The sequence below is a fragment of the Onychostoma macrolepis genome, chromosome 05, assembly GCF_012432095.1.
Source record: "Onychostoma macrolepis isolate SWU-2019 chromosome 05, ASM1243209v1, whole genome shotgun sequence".
NCBI lineage: Eukaryota > Metazoa > Chordata > Actinopteri > Cypriniformes > Cyprinidae > Onychostoma > Onychostoma macrolepis.
Window position 1 is genome coordinate 19,946,209 of NC_081159.1, and position 21,751 is coordinate 19,967,959.

A 21,751-nucleotide genomic window follows, 5' to 3' on the forward strand; every position below is an offset into this window, starting at 1 on the left:
AATTCCACATAAAATATTGGGCTTTTTGAAAACCAAATTTCTTACCTCTTATAACTTAGGATTATACGTAAACCTAACCAAATTGAAAACAAGCAAACAAATAAATAAGGAAAAAATAAATAAATAAAAACTGTAAGCAAGTAATGTTTTAAATAGCACTGAATTTTTGGCGATTTTTGTTGTTAATAATGTGACTATGTATAGCTCTTGTTCGTGTGGTACTGAATGTAAAAAAAATAAAACTTTATTTCAAACACTTGAAATTTCAACTGGCAAATAAAAAATAAATAATTTTAAGATTTATCATACAAAATCTCATACATTTACTAATAGACTAATTTCATAGTCTTATTCTGAGAGTAACCAGGCTATACTTTGACAGTTTAGAGTTTCTTTCAATTAAAAGGCCATCACGAGCCAAATCATATTTATATGAATTCTGTGTAGGCCTACTTTATTTTTTTAATTTGTCTGCGTGTACATTTTAATTCACATTTTATTCTTTCGGTTGTTACCTAGACTATAGTGTTAATTAAAGTTCACTGAATCAAAAAACCTTTCAGCTATAAATATATAAAAAAGCTTATATTGCCCCAATAGATTTGCGCATGCGCAGTCACATACCCGGAAACATGATGACAAATGTGATATTGTTAATACCGATGTGTTGTGCGGTACGGAATGCTTCTTATTTTAAATGCTGACTGCTTGACATTTCTTCCTCGTCTTTATACACTGTATGCACGATGCTGAAATATTTAGTAGCTTTTATTTCAATGGTCCTGGCTGTATGGACGGTGCCGGAGTGGCTCACATTCCCGATCTACGGCAGTGTTGCGAATGTGCTGGAGTCGTGGCTGCGGCAGCAGGTCAGTGATGGGCCAGCATCTGCTCCGGAGCGCATGCTGACCGAAGATGAGCTGTCTTTATACAACGGAGAAGAGAACAGTAAAGGGTTGTACCTGGCGATCTTAGGACAGGTGTTTAACGTTGAAAAGGGGCGGAAACATTACGGCCCTGGCGGCGGTTATCATTTCTTTACAGGTTAGTTCACTATGCAATTTACAGGCCACTGAGTGATGCTAACGCATAGACATTGCTGAAATCTGTGTGTTGTTTGAGCAGCGAAAGACGCATCAAGGGCGTTTATTACAGGCGATTTCACAGAGGTTGGCTTAAGTAGCGATGTCTCGGATTTCACTGACTCCCAGATTGTGGCTCTTTATGACTGGCTGTCATTTTATCAGAAGGACTACACTCCAGTAGGTGGGTACATTCGATGACCATTTTCATAGCGAGTTTCCAACTATTTTATTATTATTTCTTACATAATGTTATATTCATAAACAAACTTGAAAGAAAATACATTTTATTTTTAGGAAAGGTGTTGATATATTTGAATTATTTAAATAACCTACAGGTGCTGGTCATATAATTAGAATATCATCAAAAAGTTGATTTATTTCACTAATTCCATTCAAAAAGTGAAACTTGTATATTATATTCGTTCATTACACACAGACTGGTATATTTCAAATGTTTATTTCTTTTAACTTTGATGATTATAACTGACAACTAAGGAAAATCCCAAATTCAGTATCTCAGAAAATTAGAATATTTACATTTGAGTTTGAATAAATGACCATCCCTACAGTATAAATTCCGGTATCTCTTGTTCTTTGAAACTACATTAATGGGGAAGACTGCTGACTTGGCAATGATCCAGAAGACGAACATTGACGCCCTCCACAAAGAGGGTAAGTCACAGAGGGTCATTACTGAAAGGTGTGGCTGTTTACAGAGTGCTGTATCAAAGCATATTAAATGCAAAGTTGACTGGAAGGAAGAATTTGGGTAGGAAAAGGTGCACAAGCAACAGGGATGACCACAAGCTTGAGAATACAGTCAAGCAAAGCCGATTCAAACACTTGTGAGAGCTTCACAAGGAGTGGACTGAAGCTGGAGTCAGTGCATCAAGAGTCACCATGCTCAGACGTCTTCAGGAAAAGGGCTACCAAGCCACTTCTGAACCAGAGACAACGTCAGAAGCGTCTTAACTGGGCTGTGGAGAAAAAGAACGGGACTGTTGCTCAGTGGTCCAAAGTCCTCTTTTCAGATGAAAGTAAATTTTGCATTTCATTTGGAAATCAAGGTCCCAGAGTCTGAAGGAAGAGTGGAGAGGCACAGAATCCATGTTGCTTGAAGTCCAGTGTGAAGTTTCCACAGTCAGTGATGATTTGGGCTGCCATGTCATCTGCTGGTGTTGGTCCATTGTGTTTTCTGATGTCCACAGTCAACGCAGCCATCTACCAGGAGATTTTAGAGCACTTCATGCTTCCTTCTGCTGACCAACTTTATGGAGATGCAGATTTCATTTTCCAACAGGACTTGGCACCTGCACACAGTGCCAAAGCAACCAATATCTGGTTTAAGGACTACGGTATCCCTGTTCTTATCTGGCCAGCAAACTCGCCTGACCTTAACCCCATAGAAAATCTGTGGGGTATTGTGAAGAGGAAGATGCGATATGCCAGACCCAACAATGCAGAAGAGCTGAAGGCCACTATCAGAGCAACCTGGGCTCTCATAACACCTGAGCAGCGCCACAGACTGATCGACTCCATGCCACGCCGCATTGCTGCAGTAATTCAGGCAAAAGGAGCCCCAACTAAGTATTGAGTGCTGTACATGCTCATACTTTTAATTTTCATACTTTTCAGTTGGCCAAGATTTCTAAAAATCCTTTCTTTGTATTGGTCTTAAGTAATATTCTAATTTTCTGAGATACTGAATTTGAGATTTTCCTTAGTTGTCAGTTATAATCATCAAAATGAAAAGAAATAAACATTTGAAATATATCAGTCTGTGTGTAATGAATGAATATAATATACAAGTTTCACTTTCTGAATGGAATTAGTGAAATAAATCAACTTTTTGATGATATTCTAATTATATGACCAGCACCTGTATATAGCTTGTAAGACCCTTCAGTGATGTAATAATTGTAATAGAATGCACTTTAGTTTATTGTAACCTTCTTATAATATTTTTGTATTATTGTCTTTATGCATGTAAATATTATTATTTATAATTATGATATTTTAGAGCAAATGATGACAGATTTTTAATTTCAGGGTGAACTGTCTCTTTAAGGTGTCTGTCTGTATGGCCCTTGTGCTGCAGGTAAACTGATAGGCCGATTCTACACAGAAACCGGGCAACCCACTGACGCTTTGTTACATGTTGAGGCTTTCTTGTCTGAGGGGCTGAAGAAAAAGGCCCAGGCTCAGAGTGAGATGCAGCTGTACCCAGCCTGTAACTCGGAGTGGAGCGAAGCCAGTGGCGGACGGGTATGGTGCTCTACAATGAGGTAATTTTTAGACTTTTTAATCTATCAATGCTTTGGCCAACATTTGGTATGTTTCCTAAAAATGTAACAACTTTAACTTTTATTTATTTTTTTTGTAGTGGAGGCATTCACAGGGACTGGGTTGGAGTACCCAGAATGCTTTTCTCCCCTAGGTCTGGCCATTCCAGATGTGTGTGCATCCAACTGTCAGATCCTGTTCACGCTGAGAACCGAAACCTCAGGGAGTACAAAGACTGTCCTCCTCATGCAGAGTCCTGTCGTATCACTAAAGACTGAGCTACAAGTATTCATCACACTATAAGAGTCACTGTATTTCATTTGACAAATTTTTCATAGAAATGTTTTTGATGAGCTTATTGTAGCAGGCACATTCCAAGTGACTGATGCTGCTTGTTATTTATATAGTTATGTTTCTAATTTAATTAATTAAAACTTAAATTTCATTGCAGTTTGTGGCATATACTTATGCCAGAAAATCAAGATTGCTCAATAAAAGACAATTTTGTGGATTTTTTTCAATCATCCTTTATGTAAAGTTGTCCTCCCTTTCTTGAAAAGGATACTAGAGGCGGCGACAGGCTAAATATCTGAGCATACAGATACCATACAATGTGCAGAAAAATTAAACAGAGGCCAAACTGTAGGTTTGTCACATAGACAAAAAAGCACAACCTGCATTAAGTACAAAACAGTTGTAGTGGTCAAAAATATTATACATTTATCTGTACAATTTAACAATACCAATAACAGACTGTGGACTTGGCCCTCCCCCCCACAAACAAACCAAAAACTCAATCAGCTTTGAAATATGATCAGAAATGTAAAAAAAAGAACTTTGATAAAGTGCACCTGTTAAGCATGGACATGAAAAAGCATTTAAAATATGATAGGTCAACATAATGTGACGCGTTACGCCACCGAGAAGACTTTTGAAAACAATGACCAAGCGAGCAGCTCCCCCAGCGCTAGCTTGCAGGGCAAACATTAACTGGAATGTATCCTTTGGTGATCAGAAATGAATAAAGTGTGATTATGATGCAACGATGACTACAAACAGGCTACAAAGGATGTCATGCATATGCATAGTAAGCATGTCAGAATTCTGCACTTGTATTTCTGCACCTGTCTGGCTTAATAGAATCACAAGAAACAATTTGAAATTCACATCAGAACACTTCCAAATCTGAAGTGTTTCTCAGATTTTAGTATGATGTAAACTAAAGGATCGGTTAAAATAAAGTCCACTGAATATGCAGATTCATAAATGATTAAGTGACCATGTTACTAATAACATAACATTAACCTAGCAAGGAATATTTCTCCATCTCTCTCTTAGTGTTTTGATTTGAACTCCAGAGAAAGAGAAATGTCCTTCCAGAGAGGTTAAAATGTGTTCAAAACCTCAAAACAACACCTGAAAGACCCTGCACAGTATGATTAAGGCTTCACACTACTTAAAACATGGCTACCTTTAACAGATCCCTTCATATCCAGCAGCATTCAACACTAAACACACTTCCTCGAAATGTTCACAAGACGCAGTATCTACTTCAAACTGGGGTTAATCAATCTGTAAAAAAAAGTCAATTAGAGTACAGCATGATTTCACGTGGGAATCATGTACTAGTCTTGTCATTGTGATGGAAAATGAAGTACTAATAATAATCATATAGTGTCCATATAGCACATTAGCCCTGTATAAAACCCCTATGGTTCTTTTTAATAGTAGTTGCCCTTCTCCGATCTCACACAAGCTGAACTCGGAACTACAATTTTCATTTGCATCAGCACTCCACTAGTTTTAATCTGGATCCTCAACATAAAATAGTTTGGTTCTAAGAAGTACTGCTAGAACAAACACAGATTGTTATGGTTGTATTTTTTCCTTTGACAATAATGGAATGGTTTTGTTCAACAGCTCTTCCTGTCTTTGTGTCTTACTCCATTTTGTCATCCACTGAGGCCCAGCCCGTGGGTTCATGCTCAACTTGGCTGGTGCCTGTCCTTCACATTGCTCTCGTGTGTTAGGAAACGCCGCCCAATGTCAGCACATCGAAGCAGATGTCGCATACACGCACAGGTTTGTTCAGGTCAAATTTGATGATGGGGATCTCTTTTATAGAGCACTTATGGCAGAGAAGACGCCCACAATGGCGGCTAAGAGAGAAAGAAAAAGACAATGAAGAATGAGTTATTAGGTGGCAGAACAAAGGAAGTTATGATTTGAAGAAAAAGAAGGGTGTGTTCTTTATAAAAGCAAAAAGACTGAACACTGTATGTTGCCTACATACCAGTGATGTTTCCTGGTGGTGACTCCAAATTTGGTCATACATTCATAGCAGTTTGAACCATCACACCATGGGGGCTCTTTGGATAGCATATCTGAACCATTCAAAATGTGATACATAGGACTAGTTAGATATAACAACTACCAGCATTGTAATGTCTTAGAAACACTAAACCTGTATCTCTTACCTAGCAGACGGAACAGAAGCTGCTTAGTGGCAACTTGATAGTTGAAGATGTTGACGCCCTGGTTGTTATTAACGCCGAGTCGGGCTCCAGCCCTCACAATGGCACGACACAGGTTAGCATTTCCTTTCATATACGCCAACAGAAGCACTGGAAGGAGAAAAGCATCAACTATCATTGATCCAATTAAAATGGCATGATTGCTATTATGGGAAATTACCCATTTCCGTATAATCAAACTGGTTGTACTTTACCAACCTGTGTTCCCCTCATTGTCTGGTTTATCCAGGGGATACTCAGGCATGCACTCCAAAAACAGCTCAAAGATTGCAGCCGCATTCTCCTTCCCGTACTGACCAAGGACGTGCATGGGAGATTGACCTCTAGGGAGAAGAAAACAGGGCAAAACTATTAAAGTTAGTGAATGTCAATGAAAATTGCACATTTTGTTGTTTTTTATTTTTATATATTTGTGGAGTGAGACAATCTGAGTCAAACCTGAGATTATAGGCTTCTGCATCTATGTTGGACTCGGTGAGTAGAGCACGCACATTATTCAGACGCCCCTGCATCACGGCCAGATGAAGTGCTATTAGAAGGAAATGATACAATGGAATTCATTGATACAGGAATAATATAATAATATTATTATTATTATTTTATATTATATTATTATACTTTTTGTGCTAATATTTTAATGATTTACTGAGGCCTATTACTGCAATAGTTTACCATTGTTTCCATTCTCATCTACTGCAGCGAAATCAACGCCATTCTCAATCAGGACAGAGCAGATTGTGGAAAGATCCTGTTGTGCGGCGAGATGCAGCGCTGTCTGACGATGCTTGGTCAACTCGTTTACTGTAGCACCAGCCAAGAGCTGCAATCCACACATACATCAGAGAAAACACAAATATATGTTTTAGTTTTTGACTTGGAAAAAATTAAATCAAATCAAATTAATTAATTAATCTTTGCTTTACCAGATTTCTGACAATGATCTCTGATCCCGCCTGTACGGCCAGGTGTAGAGGAGAGAGTTTGGCACTGTCCTGCACTCTGGAGTTCACGTTGGCCTGTACGCTAATAAGGAAGAGCACACTCTCTATGTCTGAGTTCTGCACAGCGACATGCAGGAAGTTGCGACCTTTGTTATCCACCTAGACAAAAACAGAGAACATTGATCCAGTGGCTTGTGCCATCACACATATATTTCATCTTTGTACGTAGGTATAATCAGGCCTGCACACCTGTTCAGCAGCGCCAGGCTCTCTCTTGAGGATGGCTTCGGCAGCCTTGTTGTTCTTATGAGTCATGGCACAGGCAAACGGCGTCATGCCTTGTCTGTCTCGAATATTCAACCGGATTTCAGGGTGGGAGATGAGCAGTTGGATGATGATGCCTTGCTGGTTGCTGATGGCGACATGGATGGGAGCACGACCCTCTGAATCCTGCATACAGAGAAATGGATACTGCAGCTATCAAGGCACTGTGTGTGTACATGACACATATCTGCATAAAGCACGTGTTAAATTGCGTTCTGTCATCTAAAGAAAAGGAGAGAAGAACTAGAGTGAATGTATGCAGCTGTATGAACCTGTGCGTTCACATTGGCTCCAAACTCCAAAAGGCACTGCGCCACTTCCTCCAGTCCCCAGGACGCAGCCAGATGCAGTGGGCTCTGTCCATCCCTCGCCTCTTCATCTCCCTCACCGTTAGGACCAGGCCTCCTCGGGCTGTTCACGTCACAGCCACTGAAAACACATGTTGAGATCAACAATATGGAAATTATATAGAAAATCCACATTTTGGAATGTCTGTTCAATTAGTATTCAGTTATGTTCATTTATTTATGGAAGTGATTATATCACTTATAAACAAACTACACCACAATCACATGACTTGACTCTTTTGGTCTTTATTAAAATCATTTTGCCTGAAAGTTTGAGTAGTTTACAAGAGTGCAGTTCCAAACACAACAAGGCTGTAAAAGCATTGTTTAATGTAATCAACCACCAGCGTAGTCCCATTTAGCCATTTTAAGAGGTTATGATGTTGTAAAATAAAATGTGAAAATAACTTTTTTTCAGTAATTTAATCAAAAAACAAAACAACTGGAAATGCTAAAGTGCTAACTCATTTCTAGGTTTTGGCCTACAAAAATATGTCTATCTCTGCAGCACTCTACAGGAATGAAGCGTCACCAATCAGTTAGTGTTTTTACAATGCAATTTCTGCTCAGAAGCAAAATAAAATAAGGTTTTGCAAACCTGCGTATAAGGAAGCAAGCAGTGATCTCGTTGTTCTCATCGATGGCTCTGTGGAGAAGATTCTGCTGACATCCTCCAGGCCCTGAACTCCAACAGGTTGCATCACACCCATGCCTGACCTAATAAATACATTTTAAAAATCAAGTCAAATCAACTTGATTAAAATGTTTAGCAATCCCAGTTTAATGATCCCAATTGGTAAATAGAATAAAGTTCTCACCAGTGTGGAAGCAATGTCCTCCAAACCGTTTTCTAGAGCCAGCCAGAGTGGAGGATCACCCTTCTCATCCACCACTGACATGTCTGCTCCTCTTGTGCAGATGGCGTCCACTACTAAAGGAAGCTGGTTACTGATGGCCAACTGTAAAGCTGTCTGCCCCTCCTGGGTCCTGAAACAAAGCACGATTTGTAGTTTGAGGATTTATTTTCATGTTTTCATAAATTATCAGCTATTACATTTGTCTACTCTTTCAGCAATAGCAGAGAGGGGATGGGACTGAGACACACAACAGGCAGGACTCAAACCCTCACTGCTGACATTAACACCATAGCTCAACATGTCTAGGGGATGTACAGTGGGGAAAATAAATTATATGATCCCCTGCTGATTTTGTATGTTTGCCCACTGACAAAGAAATGATCAGTCTATAATTTTTATGGTAGGTTTATTTGAACACAGAGACAGAATAACAACAAAGAAATCCAGAAAAACGCATTTCAAAAAAGTTATAAATTGATTTGCATTTTAATGAGTCAAATAAGTATTTGATCCCCTATCAATCAGCAAGATTTCTGGCTCCCAGGTCTCTTTTATACAGGTAAGGAGCCGAGATTAGGAGCACTCTCTTAAAGGGAGTGCTCCTAATCTCAGTTTGTTACCTGTATAAAAGACAACCTGTCCATAGAAGCAATCAATCAATCAGATTCCAAACACTCCACCATGGCCAAGACCGAAGAGCTGTCCAAGGATGTCAGGGACAAGATTGTAGATCTACACAAGGCTGGAATGGGCTACAAGAACATCTCCAAGCAGTTTGGTGAGAAGGTGACAACAGTTGGTGTGATTTATTCGTAAATGGAAGAAATACAAAATAACTATCAATCTCCCTCGGTCTGGGGCTCCATGCAAGATCTCACGTCGTGGAGTTTCAATGATCATGAGAACGGTGAGGAATCAGCCCAGAACTACACGGGAGGATCTTGTAAATGATCTCAAGGCAGCTGGGAATATAGTCACCAAGAAAACAATTGGTAACACACTACGCCGTGAAGGACTGAAATCCTGCAGCGTCCACAAGGTCCCCCTGCTCAAGAAAGCACATGTACAGCCCGTCTGAAGTTTGCCAATGATTCAGAGGAGAACTGGGTGAAAGTGTTGTGGTCTGATGAGACCAAAATCGAGCTCTTTGGCATCAACTCAACTCGCCGTGTTTGGAGGAGGAGGAATGCTGCCTATGACCCCAAGAACACCATCTCCACCGTCAAACATGGAGGTGTAAAACATTATGCTTTGGGGGTGTTTTTCTGCTAAGGGGGCAGGACAACTGCACCGCATCAAAGGGACGATGGACGGGTCATGTACCGTCAGGGCCAGGGCATTGAAAATGGGTCGTGGATGGGTCCCAAAACACACTGCCAAGGCAACAAAGGAGTGGCTCAAGAAGAAGCACATTAAGGTCCTGGAGTGACCTAACCAGTCTCCAGACCTTAATCCCATAGAAAATCTGTGGAGGGAGCTGAAGGTTAAAGTTGCCAAACGTCAGCCTCGAAACCTTAATGACTTGAAGAGGATCTGCAAAGAGGAGTGGGACAAAATCCCTCCTGAGATGTGTGCAAACCTGGTGGCCAACTACAAGAAACATCTGACCTCTGTGATTGCCAACAAGGGTTTTGCCACCAAGTACTAAGTCATGTTTTGCGAAGGGGTCAAATACTTATTTGACTCATTAAAAATCCATTTATAACTTTTTTGAAATGTGTTTTTCTGGATTTTTTTTATAGTTAATCTGTCTCTCACTGTTCAAATAAACCTACCATTAAAATTATAGACTGATCATTTCTTTGTCAGTGGGCAAACGTACAAAATCAGCAGGGGATCAAATTATTTTTTTCCCCACTGTATGCGAACCAACGTTTTATATCTCTATCAGGTAGGTGTAGTACCTGACGTTGATGTCGGCCTGGTGCTCCAGCAGGAAGAGGGCGCTCTTGCTGTCCTGTCTCTTAATGGCCATGTGCAGTAGTGTTTGTCCATCAGACATGGTGTCATTAATAGCTGCTCCAGAACCCAGCAGCTGTGCGGCAATAGTGTGCATACCTAGTGATGTAAATAAGATCATACATGAAAAACTGAAAGATCTGCATGAATAGTGAACTCGCAGAAGGAGATTTTAACAGAACCCACCGGTCCAGAGTGCAAGACCCAGAACGGTCTGATCCAAAGAGTCTTTCAAACTGAAGTCAGGGATGATCTGCAGGTTGTTCGTGGCATGTAGTGCATTAGCTATGAGAGATGGAGCAAAAATACATTTATGAGTGACGAGAGATGGCACAGCTGCATAGATCAACAATGAAATCAAACACACCTTTCTGCTCTAGTATGACAGACACTACATCTGGGTGGTTATGAATGATGGCCAGGTGGAGCGGACTCTGCAGGGAGACTCCTTGGCTTTTCTCAACTCCGTCAGGCAGGGCGCTCTCAGTCTGCAGGTTAGGATTTGCCCCCTGCTGGAGCAACTCTGCTGTCAGCCCTGCCAAGCCACAGCGGCAAGCCGTGTGGAGGGGAGTCTCACCCTAAAAAAAAATTTGATCATAAAATATCAGAAGGGGAAACAAGAAATATAAAAATAATAATAAATATATAATTTATAATAATCCACCTCTTTACTACAACTCATATGTTATTACATGTAATTCATAAATTTCAGAGGTTTATAATATGTTCAAATGTCTTTAAAATAATGCTCACCATGGCTGCATTTATCAATATACATGCAATGATTAAAAAAAAAAAAAAAAAAAAAAGTAAAACTGTTATATTGTAAAATATTATTACAATTTTAAATAACTGCATTATATTTTAATATATTTTAAAATGTAATTTATTCCTATAATGGCAAAGCTGGATTTTCAGCTTCATTACTCCAGTCTTCAGTGATCATTCAGAAATCACTCAAATATGCTGATTTGCTGCTCAAGAAACATTTCTGATTATTATCAATGCTGAAAACTGTTGAACAATCTGAAGCTCAAAATAAGAGCATTTATTTGAATTAGACATCTTTTATAATATCACAAATGTCTTTACTGTCACTTTTTGGTACATTTTTGAGCAATGCATCAAATAATTTCTTTAAAAAAATTATCTTACAGTAATGTATATGGGTAGTTGACGTATCAATTTGTCCTATGGTGTGATGGAAAAATGGAAAACAAATAAATAAAAAAAACTCTAACATTGAAGATAAACCTCTCTCATGCTATTTGTAACTTTAAGAATGAAGATACATTTTTCTCATGTTCAAGTTTTTTTTTTTCTACATTTTTGCTATGTCACACCATAGGACACAGTCCAATTTTTATGTGTCAACTACCCATATATATATATATATATATATATATATATATATATATATATTTAACTGATTTGATGACTACACTACTATTCTAAATTCTGTAAATGAGTATGTATGTTCAAACATGTGAATGGCAGTGGATTTCTAATCAAAGCTGACAGACTCACCCATTTGTTGGTGTGATTGACTTTAGCTCCATGTGTGGCCAGGAAGATAGCGGCTGCTTCACTTCCTGCGATAGCTGCTCTCTGCATGAGGCAGTTACCTGAGGACGAGATGTCGTGATTAACAGGTATGAAAGGGGTAATGACTAAAATGACACAGATAGACATTTTATAAAGTGCAAGATGTGTGGTACCATTGGAGTCTGGTGCGTCAGGATTGCTTCCTCTCTGTATGAGCTGCGCTGCAAAACTGTTCTCGTCAAATGAAGTTCCATTCACAACCGGAGCTTCATCCTCAAAAGGGTTGACGGAGGGGTCAGAGGCCACAGTGATGTACTGCAGAGCCAGCCACAGTGCAGTGCTGCCCTCGTGGTCTTTCAGCTCAAGGTCCAATCTAAGCACGAAGAGGAGGGATTACAGTGTGACACCAGGGAAACAGGAAAAGGACAGCATTACACTAAAGGAATAGAAGCAACTGTATGTTCGGAACGCTAGCATACTAAAAGGTATACACTAGCTCTTTTTTTATTTTTTTAACAGACCACATGAAGAATACATAATGTTTTTTTTTTTATTAAACTCTTGGTAGTCCAAGTCAAGATAATCAAATTGCAAATCGCATTTTGATATTACATTCAGTTCCTTAATCACAATGGAAGGTTAAATAACGCAACATGGGATACACTGTACTATGTTGCATTTGTACATTTTAAAACAAGTTTTAGATAGTTTTGTGTATTACATGCATACAGATACATGTAGTATACCATTCCATTAACTTCAATAATCATTTCAGATCATTCGTTTTGAAAAAGATAAAGCATGTTTAAGCTTACTGTTTGCATTGCAGCAGCTGATTAAAGACCAGTTCATTTCCTGAAACCACAGCCTCGTGTAATGGCGTCCTAAGAATTGGACAATGAAAATATTAAGTAATGAATACACTGAATAAGTTGTACACCAATAAACATAGACATTACTGCAGAAGACGTAATGTTACCCACCGTCCTTTGCTGTTTTGCATGTTCGGGTTGGCACCAGCTTTGAGCAGAGCCTCAGCGATGTGGGCCATGCCAGCCATAACTTCACCACTATGTTTCTTTGGGCTGAAAGAGCAGACCAGGTGCAGCGGTGTCTCCACTGCCCCCACTGTGGCAGCGTTCACCTGTGCGGAGTGACGGATCAGAAAAGTGGAGGCAAATTCATCTCCTAAAAAGACAGGGAAAGAGAAACACACAAGATGGGGAGAGTACAAATGATTCTTGATGGTTCTCAAAGTTTTTGCAGCAGTCCTTTGTAAGCGAAGGTGGCTTTGTGCCAATTTCAAATTTGTTGTAAAAAAGTGACGCATTCGATTATTCCCTCTGGCCAAATACAAGCACTCATCACCTCTCTGGATGGCCTTGTGAAGAAGACTCCAGCCGCTCTGGTCCACCATGTCAACATCTGCCTTATTGTTGACCAGTGTGGTGGCGATGCTCTCCAACTTCTTGGACAGAGCCAGATCCAGCGCCAAGTCTCCATTATTGTCCAGCTCATTCAGCTTTCCAGGTAACTTAGGAATTAAATAAAAGAAACATGGGTCGACTTTATTTTAAGGACAAATTCTCACTATTAACTGGCATTCATATTACTAGCATATTGGCTGTTCATCGATCCTTAAAAAGCACATATTAATGCCTTTTTCTGCATGACCATTTTTCAGATCCTTTAATCCTAACCCATAACTAAAATTCTCAACTACCTTACTAACTATTGATAAACAGCAAATTAGGAGTTTATTGAGGCAAAAGTCATAGGCTAGCTAATATTTGGTTAATAGTTAGAACTGGACCTTAAAATAAAGTCTGATCAGAAACATTTATCCATGCAATGACCACGAAGGTAAAGCATTAACCATACAAAAACATCACCAAATATGATTTATTTTCAATCACTGTATAAATAGCAGTAAAACGTCTTTGATTCAGTGCTAGCTTTTTACCTGGGCATCCATCTCAATTAGATAAAGGAAGACCACATCTTCTCGTTCTACTTTAATTGCTTTGTGAAGGGGGTACTCGGTCTTAGATTTGATCATCTTATAGAGCAGCTGAGCATCCATGGTACTGAAGTCCTCTTTCCGAAGATCATCCTGTTTGAGCGGGTAAAGAAAAAGAAAATATGAAATTTGTAATATTTAAACATCTATTCATTTGGAAACTCTCCATTCTACATTAACACACACTCAAAAGAAAAAAAGCATTGCGGAATAATTTCCTCCTTTAAAACAGCAGGTGTCTTCTTTAATAATTATGCAAATCTCAGTCTCCCTCTGGTCTATATCAAGGTCTTGTTCAAGGTCTGCTTAGCCAATATCGATGTGTTCGGTTTCACTCAGTGGAGAGAGCATCTGTAAACCCACCATAGTGTTTCCTTTAACATCCTGGTCATAAACATAACCTTGAGAATCAATCATTATGCCTTGTGGGGATTTACAAGGAGTCATAAAAGAGACTCCAAACATCCTGCTGCTTTTAAACAGAGAGCCATGGTGGAAGGCTATTTTTCCACAGTGAATCTGTCAGGTTATTAAACAATATTTATCTTAGTATTGCTGATAGAGTGATGCCTAGAACTGTAGTGTATTACTGGCAAATGCAATGAACATCAAAGCTATGCGTATCTATAGAATGAATTCCACATCTGATGGGTTTTTCAAGGACGAGGATGATGACTTGATTCTTCTGACTCACCCAGTGACTGGCGATGATTTCTCCGCAATAGTTCATCAATGTTGTGGCGTCCAGCTCTTCGGCTGTCTGGTAGAACCTGATACAGTTCCTCACGTTCACTGATGACATCACTCCTTTCTCACATCTGCATTTGAAAAACAACGTATGTGTTCATAGAGCTCACTGCTTATTCTTCAACATCAACAACTCAATTTGAAATTATTTAGATATGCTGATTAAATGTAAAATTTCAGAAAAATTTCTCTTTATTTTAAAAACAGAATGATTATCGCATGACATTTTATCATTTATATGGGTTAATACATTATTCCTTTTTCACCTTCTGATTTTAACATCACACTTATATATATATATATATATATATATATATATAACATTCAAAAGTTTGGGGTCAGTAAAGTTTTATTTTAAGAAATGTATACATGTATTCAGCAAGTATGTGGAATGATCAAAAGCGACAGTACAAAATGTTACTAAAATTTATCAAAGAATCAAAGTTGTTCTGTATTTGCAGTACTCAGGAATAAAAGTTGATAATTTCATTAGCATAAAAGCATGTAGCCCGTCTGCTTGCCACTTAGCAACTGCTTTTATCTAAAGCAACTTAAGCATACCTATTGATGGGAGAGGATTATGTACTTGATTCAAGGGCACTTTGATGACGGGGCATCACTGTTTAACTATAAGCCTCTTTCAGGCAAATGCCAGGTAAAAGAGCGCATGCTTTCAGGGAGATTTAATTTGATGAATATGATTCGGTGAAGGACCAGAGTAACTAAAAATGATGGCATTTAGTAATGACATTAGTAATCAAGTGTAGGACCCTATGTAGGGACATCTGGTGCAGTCTTAACAACCTGGAGCTCAACATGCTCAAAACAGTGGAGATGATACTATGTGGGAAACTCACATTGACTCCATTATTAAAAAGGCCCAGCAGAGGTTGTACTTCCTTCGCCAGCTGAGGAAGTTCAACCTGCCACAGGAGCTGCTGAAACAGTTCTACTCCGCCATCGTTGAATCCGTCCTCTGCACTTTTATAACTGTCTGGTTCAGCTCAGCTACCAAATCTGACCTCAGAAGACTACAGAGGGTCCGGACTGCTGAGCGAATCATTGGTACAACCCTCCCTACTCTCCCAGAACTGTACTCATCCAGAGTGAGCAAAAGGGCTGGCAAAATCACTCTGGACCCCTCACATCCAGCACACTCCCTCTTTGAACTGCTGCCGTCTGGTCGACGCTACAGAGCTCTGAGCACCAGAACGACCAGCACAGGAACAGTTTCTTCCCTCAGGAAATCCATCTCATGAACACACACTATTTATACACTAATCCACTTATTTATCTAACACACACACATACTTAGTCTACATTTTAATCTGCACATAATATACCTGTACATACAAAACCATCTATTATAATATACCTGTACATACAATTGTCAATTTGTATATTATTTACTTGTTCTATTTTTTATTCTTTCATTATCTGTGTTTTTGTGCTGTCACTGTCATTCTGTTGCACTGTGGAAGCTTCTGTCACGAAAACAAATTCCTCGTATGTGTAAACACACCTGGCAATTAAGCTCACTCTGATTCTGATTCTATGAAATCCATTTTATTTTTTCCAAACTCTGTTTTAATGGTTAAATTAAATTTTATTCACCAAAAAGCATGTCTAATTATTTGAAAATCATGAAACCAACAATTTTTTACATTGTAAAAAAATTTTTTTTAAGGCCCTATGAAATACGTTTTAGTTTTTTCGTCAAATTGAGTTTTATTTTTACCAAATTCTGTTTTCCATTAATTTTAATGGTTTCATTAAATATTAATAATCAAAAGCATCTCTAATTAATTGATTTTATTTAATTTTTTTATCTTTTCAGAAATAAATTCTGGTAAACATTCCTTGAAAAATAATGTTTTAATAATAATTTTATTATTAGAAGTAATACTATCATTACATTAAGTAACATTTCTGTCACAATTTTTTCAAGTTAAACCAAACTGGTATTTTGACGGGTTGCTGTGAAGACCTTTAAGTTTCTGTTTGTATATGATATGAAGATAGTTTCACTCAAAAGAAATGGTAAAATGCTCATTAAGTGACTCTCAGAGGAGTTCTAGAAATTATGTTCATGTACTCATATATTGAGACAGCAGAGGCTGAAATCACCGCGAGTGCCATGCGCGCTTCAGTATGTCTCTAACGTTAGTAAACGAAACCATGCCATCCATTCACACTGAGACACGCAGAATATACAGGATTCATATTTAAATGGTATTTTTGCGGCTTAATATTCACAGACACTAGTCCATATCCCATTTTGATTTAAGTGTACTGACCTACTTTTGATGTATCTATCCAAAATTTGTCAAATTCTGTGACATTCCGTGTTGTACAGTAAATTCCGTTTTTCACGTCTGGATTCCGCGATTCTGTCTGCGTTTTCCACATTGCGGAAATCATAAGCATAAGATTCATTACCAAAAGCCTTTGCGTTTACATCAATCCATGCTGAGGGGTGCTTTATATACTTGTAGTTGAAATTCTAATATGTTGAGCGATCGATAACAGCAGTTACATGGTAACCTTTCTGCTGGTGAATCACAATGAGATGTAAAGAAAGATGCAACATGAGTCATAAATCTATCCAGTCATTTGCATCTGTTATTCTAAAGACACTGTTCCCACCTTTCTCGCAGAAGATGGAGCTGGAAGCGGTTGGCCAGCTTCATCAGGTTGATGAGGAAGCCATCATCTCCACTCAACTCCAGATCATCCGTGTAGGCCCAGCGCAGCATTGCCATGGCAACCTCTGGTTTGGCATCTAGGAGGTCACATGGGAAAGCACAGGAAAGAATCCAACAGCAGGTTCAGTTTTGAAGGATTTGACACTGCTGCATGCATACTGCATTTGAACAATAAGGAAAAAAATATAGACATCCTACTTTTCTAGTGTGGGCTGTAGGAAACAGAGAAGCCACTGTTACCTGAGAGGTCCAGTTCTGAGGTGGAGGCCATGTTGGCTAAGCTCCAGATTTCACTCCGAGCAGCCAGCACGAATTTATGAGCACTGAACCTCTGCTGTCCAATCTTCACCTTCAGATCACTAGGAGAATATAACATTGATATTGTCATACTGACTTTACACAGCATCCCTGTGAAATATACAGTCAGCAGCTACCATATAATTTGACGCATTACAGCTTATGTATTATGCAATGGTCTGTGAGGTCAGATCTGAGACTACAGTCTGGGCTCAAATCTCAGACGGATCATTCTGTAACTTCGTAAGAACATGGTGCAATATAAAGAAATACAACTGCAATACAACATCCTAACTTTACAGACTCAGCATACATATTAAAACCCTTTCAGCCAGCTTTAATGCACATAGAAGCTAAACGAAACTGCAAATCAAAACTTTAATACACTAGTGGCAGCAAAAATTCAAATCAAGTCAAAGACACAGATAAACTTTCATATTTCAATAACTGTGTGAATCTAGGTCATATTTCACCACAAAAAACTAAGAAAAAAAAGTTTTACATAAAATAATAAAGCCTGTCTATAAAGAGAAAGCATCTGTAAACCATATATGTGAACCTGGACCACAAAACCAGTCTTAAGTCGCTGGGGTATATTTGTAGTAATAGCCAAAAATACACTGTATGGGTCAAAATTATAGATTATTCTTTTATGCCAAAAATCATTAGGGTATTAAGTAACGATCATATTCCATGAAGATATTTTGTAAATTTACTACTGTAAATATATCAAAACATCGTTGTTGATTAGTAATATGTATTGGTAAGAATTCATTTGGACAACTTTAAAGGTGATTTTCTCAATATTTTGATATTATTTTGATATTTTGCACCCTCAGATTCCAGATTTTCCAATAATTGTATCTCGGCCAAATATTGTCCGATCCTAACAAACCATACACCAATGGAAAGCTTATTTATTCAGCTTTCAGATGATGTATAAATCTCAATTTCGAAAAATTCACACTTGAAACTGGTTTTGCGGTCTAGGGTCACATATGGTAACAAGTATTGCAAGTATACATCATTTGGCATTTATAATCCATGCTAATTTTAATAAGAAATTAATTATATTTTATCACAGTAAATGTAATTTTTCCCATACAGTGGAAAAAAATAGGTTTCATTATTATGAAAAAATATCAAAATGCAAAAAAATGATAAAAATGTTTAATATTGTGCATCTTTTTTATTTCCTATTTGTTTTGCCTCCGAGGTTAAATACGACCTCATCTAACAGTAAGTGACAGTTCACATCCAGTGCTCACCTGTACTGCTCTTGCTGATAAAGGTCAGCCACAATGGCCAGCAGGCGGCTGATGAAGGAGTCATTGGCCTGGGAGGTGGAGCCGGGGAGAGAGGCCTGGGCAGCCAACACAGAGCACCGCCTCTCTGTCTCGACCAGCTTCTGCTGCATCTTCACATACTCCTGCCTCAGCAGAGCAAGGTGCTTCTGCAATTTCTGCACCTCCTCTGCAGGTACGATGAAAATGATGGAGAGATGAGGGGCAAGAAGGGGAGAGATGACAAGTAGTAGTGGAACACAAGGAATAAGCACATGGGGTATAAGGAGAAAATGTATGGGTAATAAACAGTTAAAGTGAAAAGAAATGTGATGGGTAAAGCAAAAGGGAAGTGGAAATGCCATGAAGAAGAGAAAGAGAGGGACAAAACACAGATTTCAAATGAAAACCGCTGACACAGACAGACTTCCCAAACACGCTCAAGGGAGGTGAAGTGAACCAACGATATGCGAGTAAAACCGTCTTTCTGCTTTTTGAAAAGTAAAAACACTTTCATCATGGTCTAATTCATGAACAACAAACACTAGCGTTCATATACAACCTCAGGATCCATATCATTCCGCTCAAACCACAAAACAACAACTTTAAACTCGCCATCCGCAGTGTGGTAATTGCCTTGGATCTGTAACTAGAGGATTTTGCAGCTTAACCTACATTCCAACACGGGCCGCTTCCTTCCTCTTTCCTTGAATTTATTTCTGTGTGTCTCTCCAGAATGCTGAGGTTACACTTTGCACTACATTACAAGCTTAGGTGCTGAGAAAGCCGGTCTAATAATGTGTTACCATTTGACATTTAGGAAAATCTTCGAATGTTGCTAAAAACAGCAAGCAGCACCTGGTGTAAATGTAATATATGAAAGCTGTAATTTTTGCGAAAAGAAAAGTCTACCCTAGTCATCGCAACCAATTAAGCCTGTGGCCTGTAAGCAAAGGATTAGCATGTTCTCAGTTTAATATGTGAGCCATTTGCCTTTAGCCTAGATTCAAGAATCCAGTGTCCTAAGCAATCAACAACTCAGAACCATCCAAATAGGTCCCATAAAGTATTTAAAAAGCTCATCAGCCAATCAGATGACAGGGAACTTTGTGAAGCAATAACCTGCTTGCAATACCAACAAGTATTTACATGAATTACACAATGAATTCAGACGAAGAATAAATCATTCTCGGCTATCTGGAGATTGTGTATTACCAAAATTACCAACCATGGCTTCAACCAATATGCTCTTTACTAACGTTACATGGTTGCATTATTATAATACAACTGCTTTAGACTTCTTATTAGCCACGCCGTCTTTTAAAAACCAAGTAAACAACATGACAAAAAGATTAGGAGTGTGTTCTTACGCTATTTGATGAAGATGGCATTTAAATGTATTATTATTTTACAGCATGTTGTGGAAAGATAAAGAAGGGAGATGTCACATACGAGCTGATAAAAGTAACGGTTGCAACCGTCTGCTGCGACTTCTCTATATGCAATCAAGATATGTGCAAATTATCCGTACATAACAACAACATTGCAGAGCTATACATTTATTTATTTTCTACTGTTATCATATATCAGTGTCAAGTTATATATTGAAATATATATCAAATATACACTGCTATACATTGTCAGATTTAAAAACCAGTTTATACATTCAGATGAATTTATCATTTGAGATGACGAAGAACAGGATAAAAGACTAATAAAAGGGGAGATTCTAATAAAAACGACTTGGAAGGCAAGCGCAAAATCAGAATACATGACGACAATGTTTCTAAAATCAACAATTTCCGTTTCAAAATCATAACGTTGGATGTTCTGCGACAAATACAACTGAAGACATCTTTTAGAAAAAGCATTTATCTTATATTTTTTTTACACGAGAGCTCAAATCACCCGGCAATTTTTTATTACCACCGCCCAGCCCACCACCTGACTTGCAACCAGCTAGCTGGAAAAAACAATCTAAGCAATAATGAGGCTCATTTCAGAGGTACGCAATATTTGTTACCAACTAGCTGTGGTGATATCAACTAAATGCATTATTAGGTCTGTCCATCGTGTAAAGGTACAACCGCTGCATGTGTTAAACAGAAAGGGCGTGAAAAATAAGAAAGAAACCATTCTCATACCTTCCGCCATGTTGGATCCGTGGCTGGTCGCCTAATACCGCGAGAGACCGCGGGAGGAAGGTTTTGATTTGGGAGGAGCGTGTGTGTGGAAGCACTGGGCCAAAGATATATTAGGTTTGTAAAGTGTATTATCAATGTCAGTTTACATAACGTGCAAGTCTGTGTGCCAAATAAACCAACTGTACATGGGGTCTTTAATATGCACTCTTATTTAAGTTTTATTTTGACCAAAAGCCAACGTGTTCCTCATGATTGTTCCAGAGACATTAGGGTTAAGGAATTACATTTAGATAAATGCCCTCTTTGGCTCACATCTCCAAAACCCTTTCTAAAAATAGGGCCTAATCGATTGTATAAAAGTCTCAGTACAACTTCATGGCACTTACACCACCGAGGGTGGTATCTGTTGCACATTTTCTTAAATTCAAATGTCTTTGTGACAGCCAAGCAATATTGTCCTAGCCAATGTTGTTATTGTTTTCTAAAACTATTAAAAACCTTTTTGTGAAATTGAAACTAGTTGAAATAATAATAAACAAAGGATAAAATATCTAAAAGGAATTACAAATGTCGCCTTGGCATCCAACTCGTATAAATAACTTCTAGTACTAAAATTGCTATAACAAATAAAAATAAAGCTATACAGAACAAAAAATGTCTTAAAAACTACAGAACAGTAG

The 21,751-nt window shown here is 38.4% G+C and overlaps 2 protein-coding genes across 3 annotated transcripts; one reads left to right on the top strand and one right to left on the bottom strand.

Annotated features, from left to right (window-relative positions):
- The first annotated feature begins 616 nt into the window (after window positions 1–616).
- On the top strand, window positions 617–3,923 carry LOC131540407 (neuferricin). Its single transcript, XM_058775178.1, has 4 exons — window positions 617–1,044; window positions 1,126–1,266; window positions 3,184–3,370; window positions 3,469–3,923. The coding sequence occupies exons 1-4, from the start codon at window positions 747–749 to the stop codon at window positions 3,644–3,646; spliced, it is 804 nt and encodes a 267-aa protein (XP_058631161.1). The 5' UTR covers window positions 617–746; the 3' UTR covers window positions 3,647–3,923.
- A 147-nt stretch (window positions 3,924–4,070) lies between these two features.
- On the bottom strand, window positions 4,071–21,163 carry ankfy1 (ankyrin repeat and FYVE domain containing 1). 2 transcript variants are annotated; one of them, XM_058775174.1, is made up of 25 exons: window positions 21,072–21,163; window positions 18,913–19,117; window positions 17,588–17,706; window positions 17,289–17,424; window positions 14,590–14,713; window positions 13,839–13,988; window positions 13,244–13,409; window positions 12,859–13,063; window positions 12,691–12,759; window positions 12,049–12,248; window positions 11,858–11,955; window positions 10,698–10,908; window positions 10,517–10,615; window positions 10,276–10,429; window positions 8,333–8,501; window positions 8,113–8,231; window positions 7,440–7,596; window positions 7,093–7,293; window positions 6,826–7,002; window positions 6,575–6,722; window positions 6,341–6,431; window positions 6,101–6,225; window positions 5,846–5,992; window positions 5,662–5,752; window positions 4,071–5,527 (listed from the first exon to the last, which is right to left on the bottom strand). In XM_058775174.1, the coding sequence occupies exons 1-25, from the start codon at window positions 21,079–21,081 to the stop codon at window positions 5,395–5,397; spliced, it is 3,504 nt and encodes a 1,167-aa protein (XP_058631157.1). In that variant the 5' UTR covers window positions 21,082–21,163; the 3' UTR covers window positions 4,071–5,394. The 2 variants fall into 2 exon arrangements, with proteins under 2 accessions (XP_058631157.1, XP_058631158.1); XM_058775175.1 differs by lacking the exon at window positions 21,072–21,163 and adding an exon at window positions 19,603–20,259.
- Window positions 21,164–21,751: the final 588 nt, after the last annotated feature.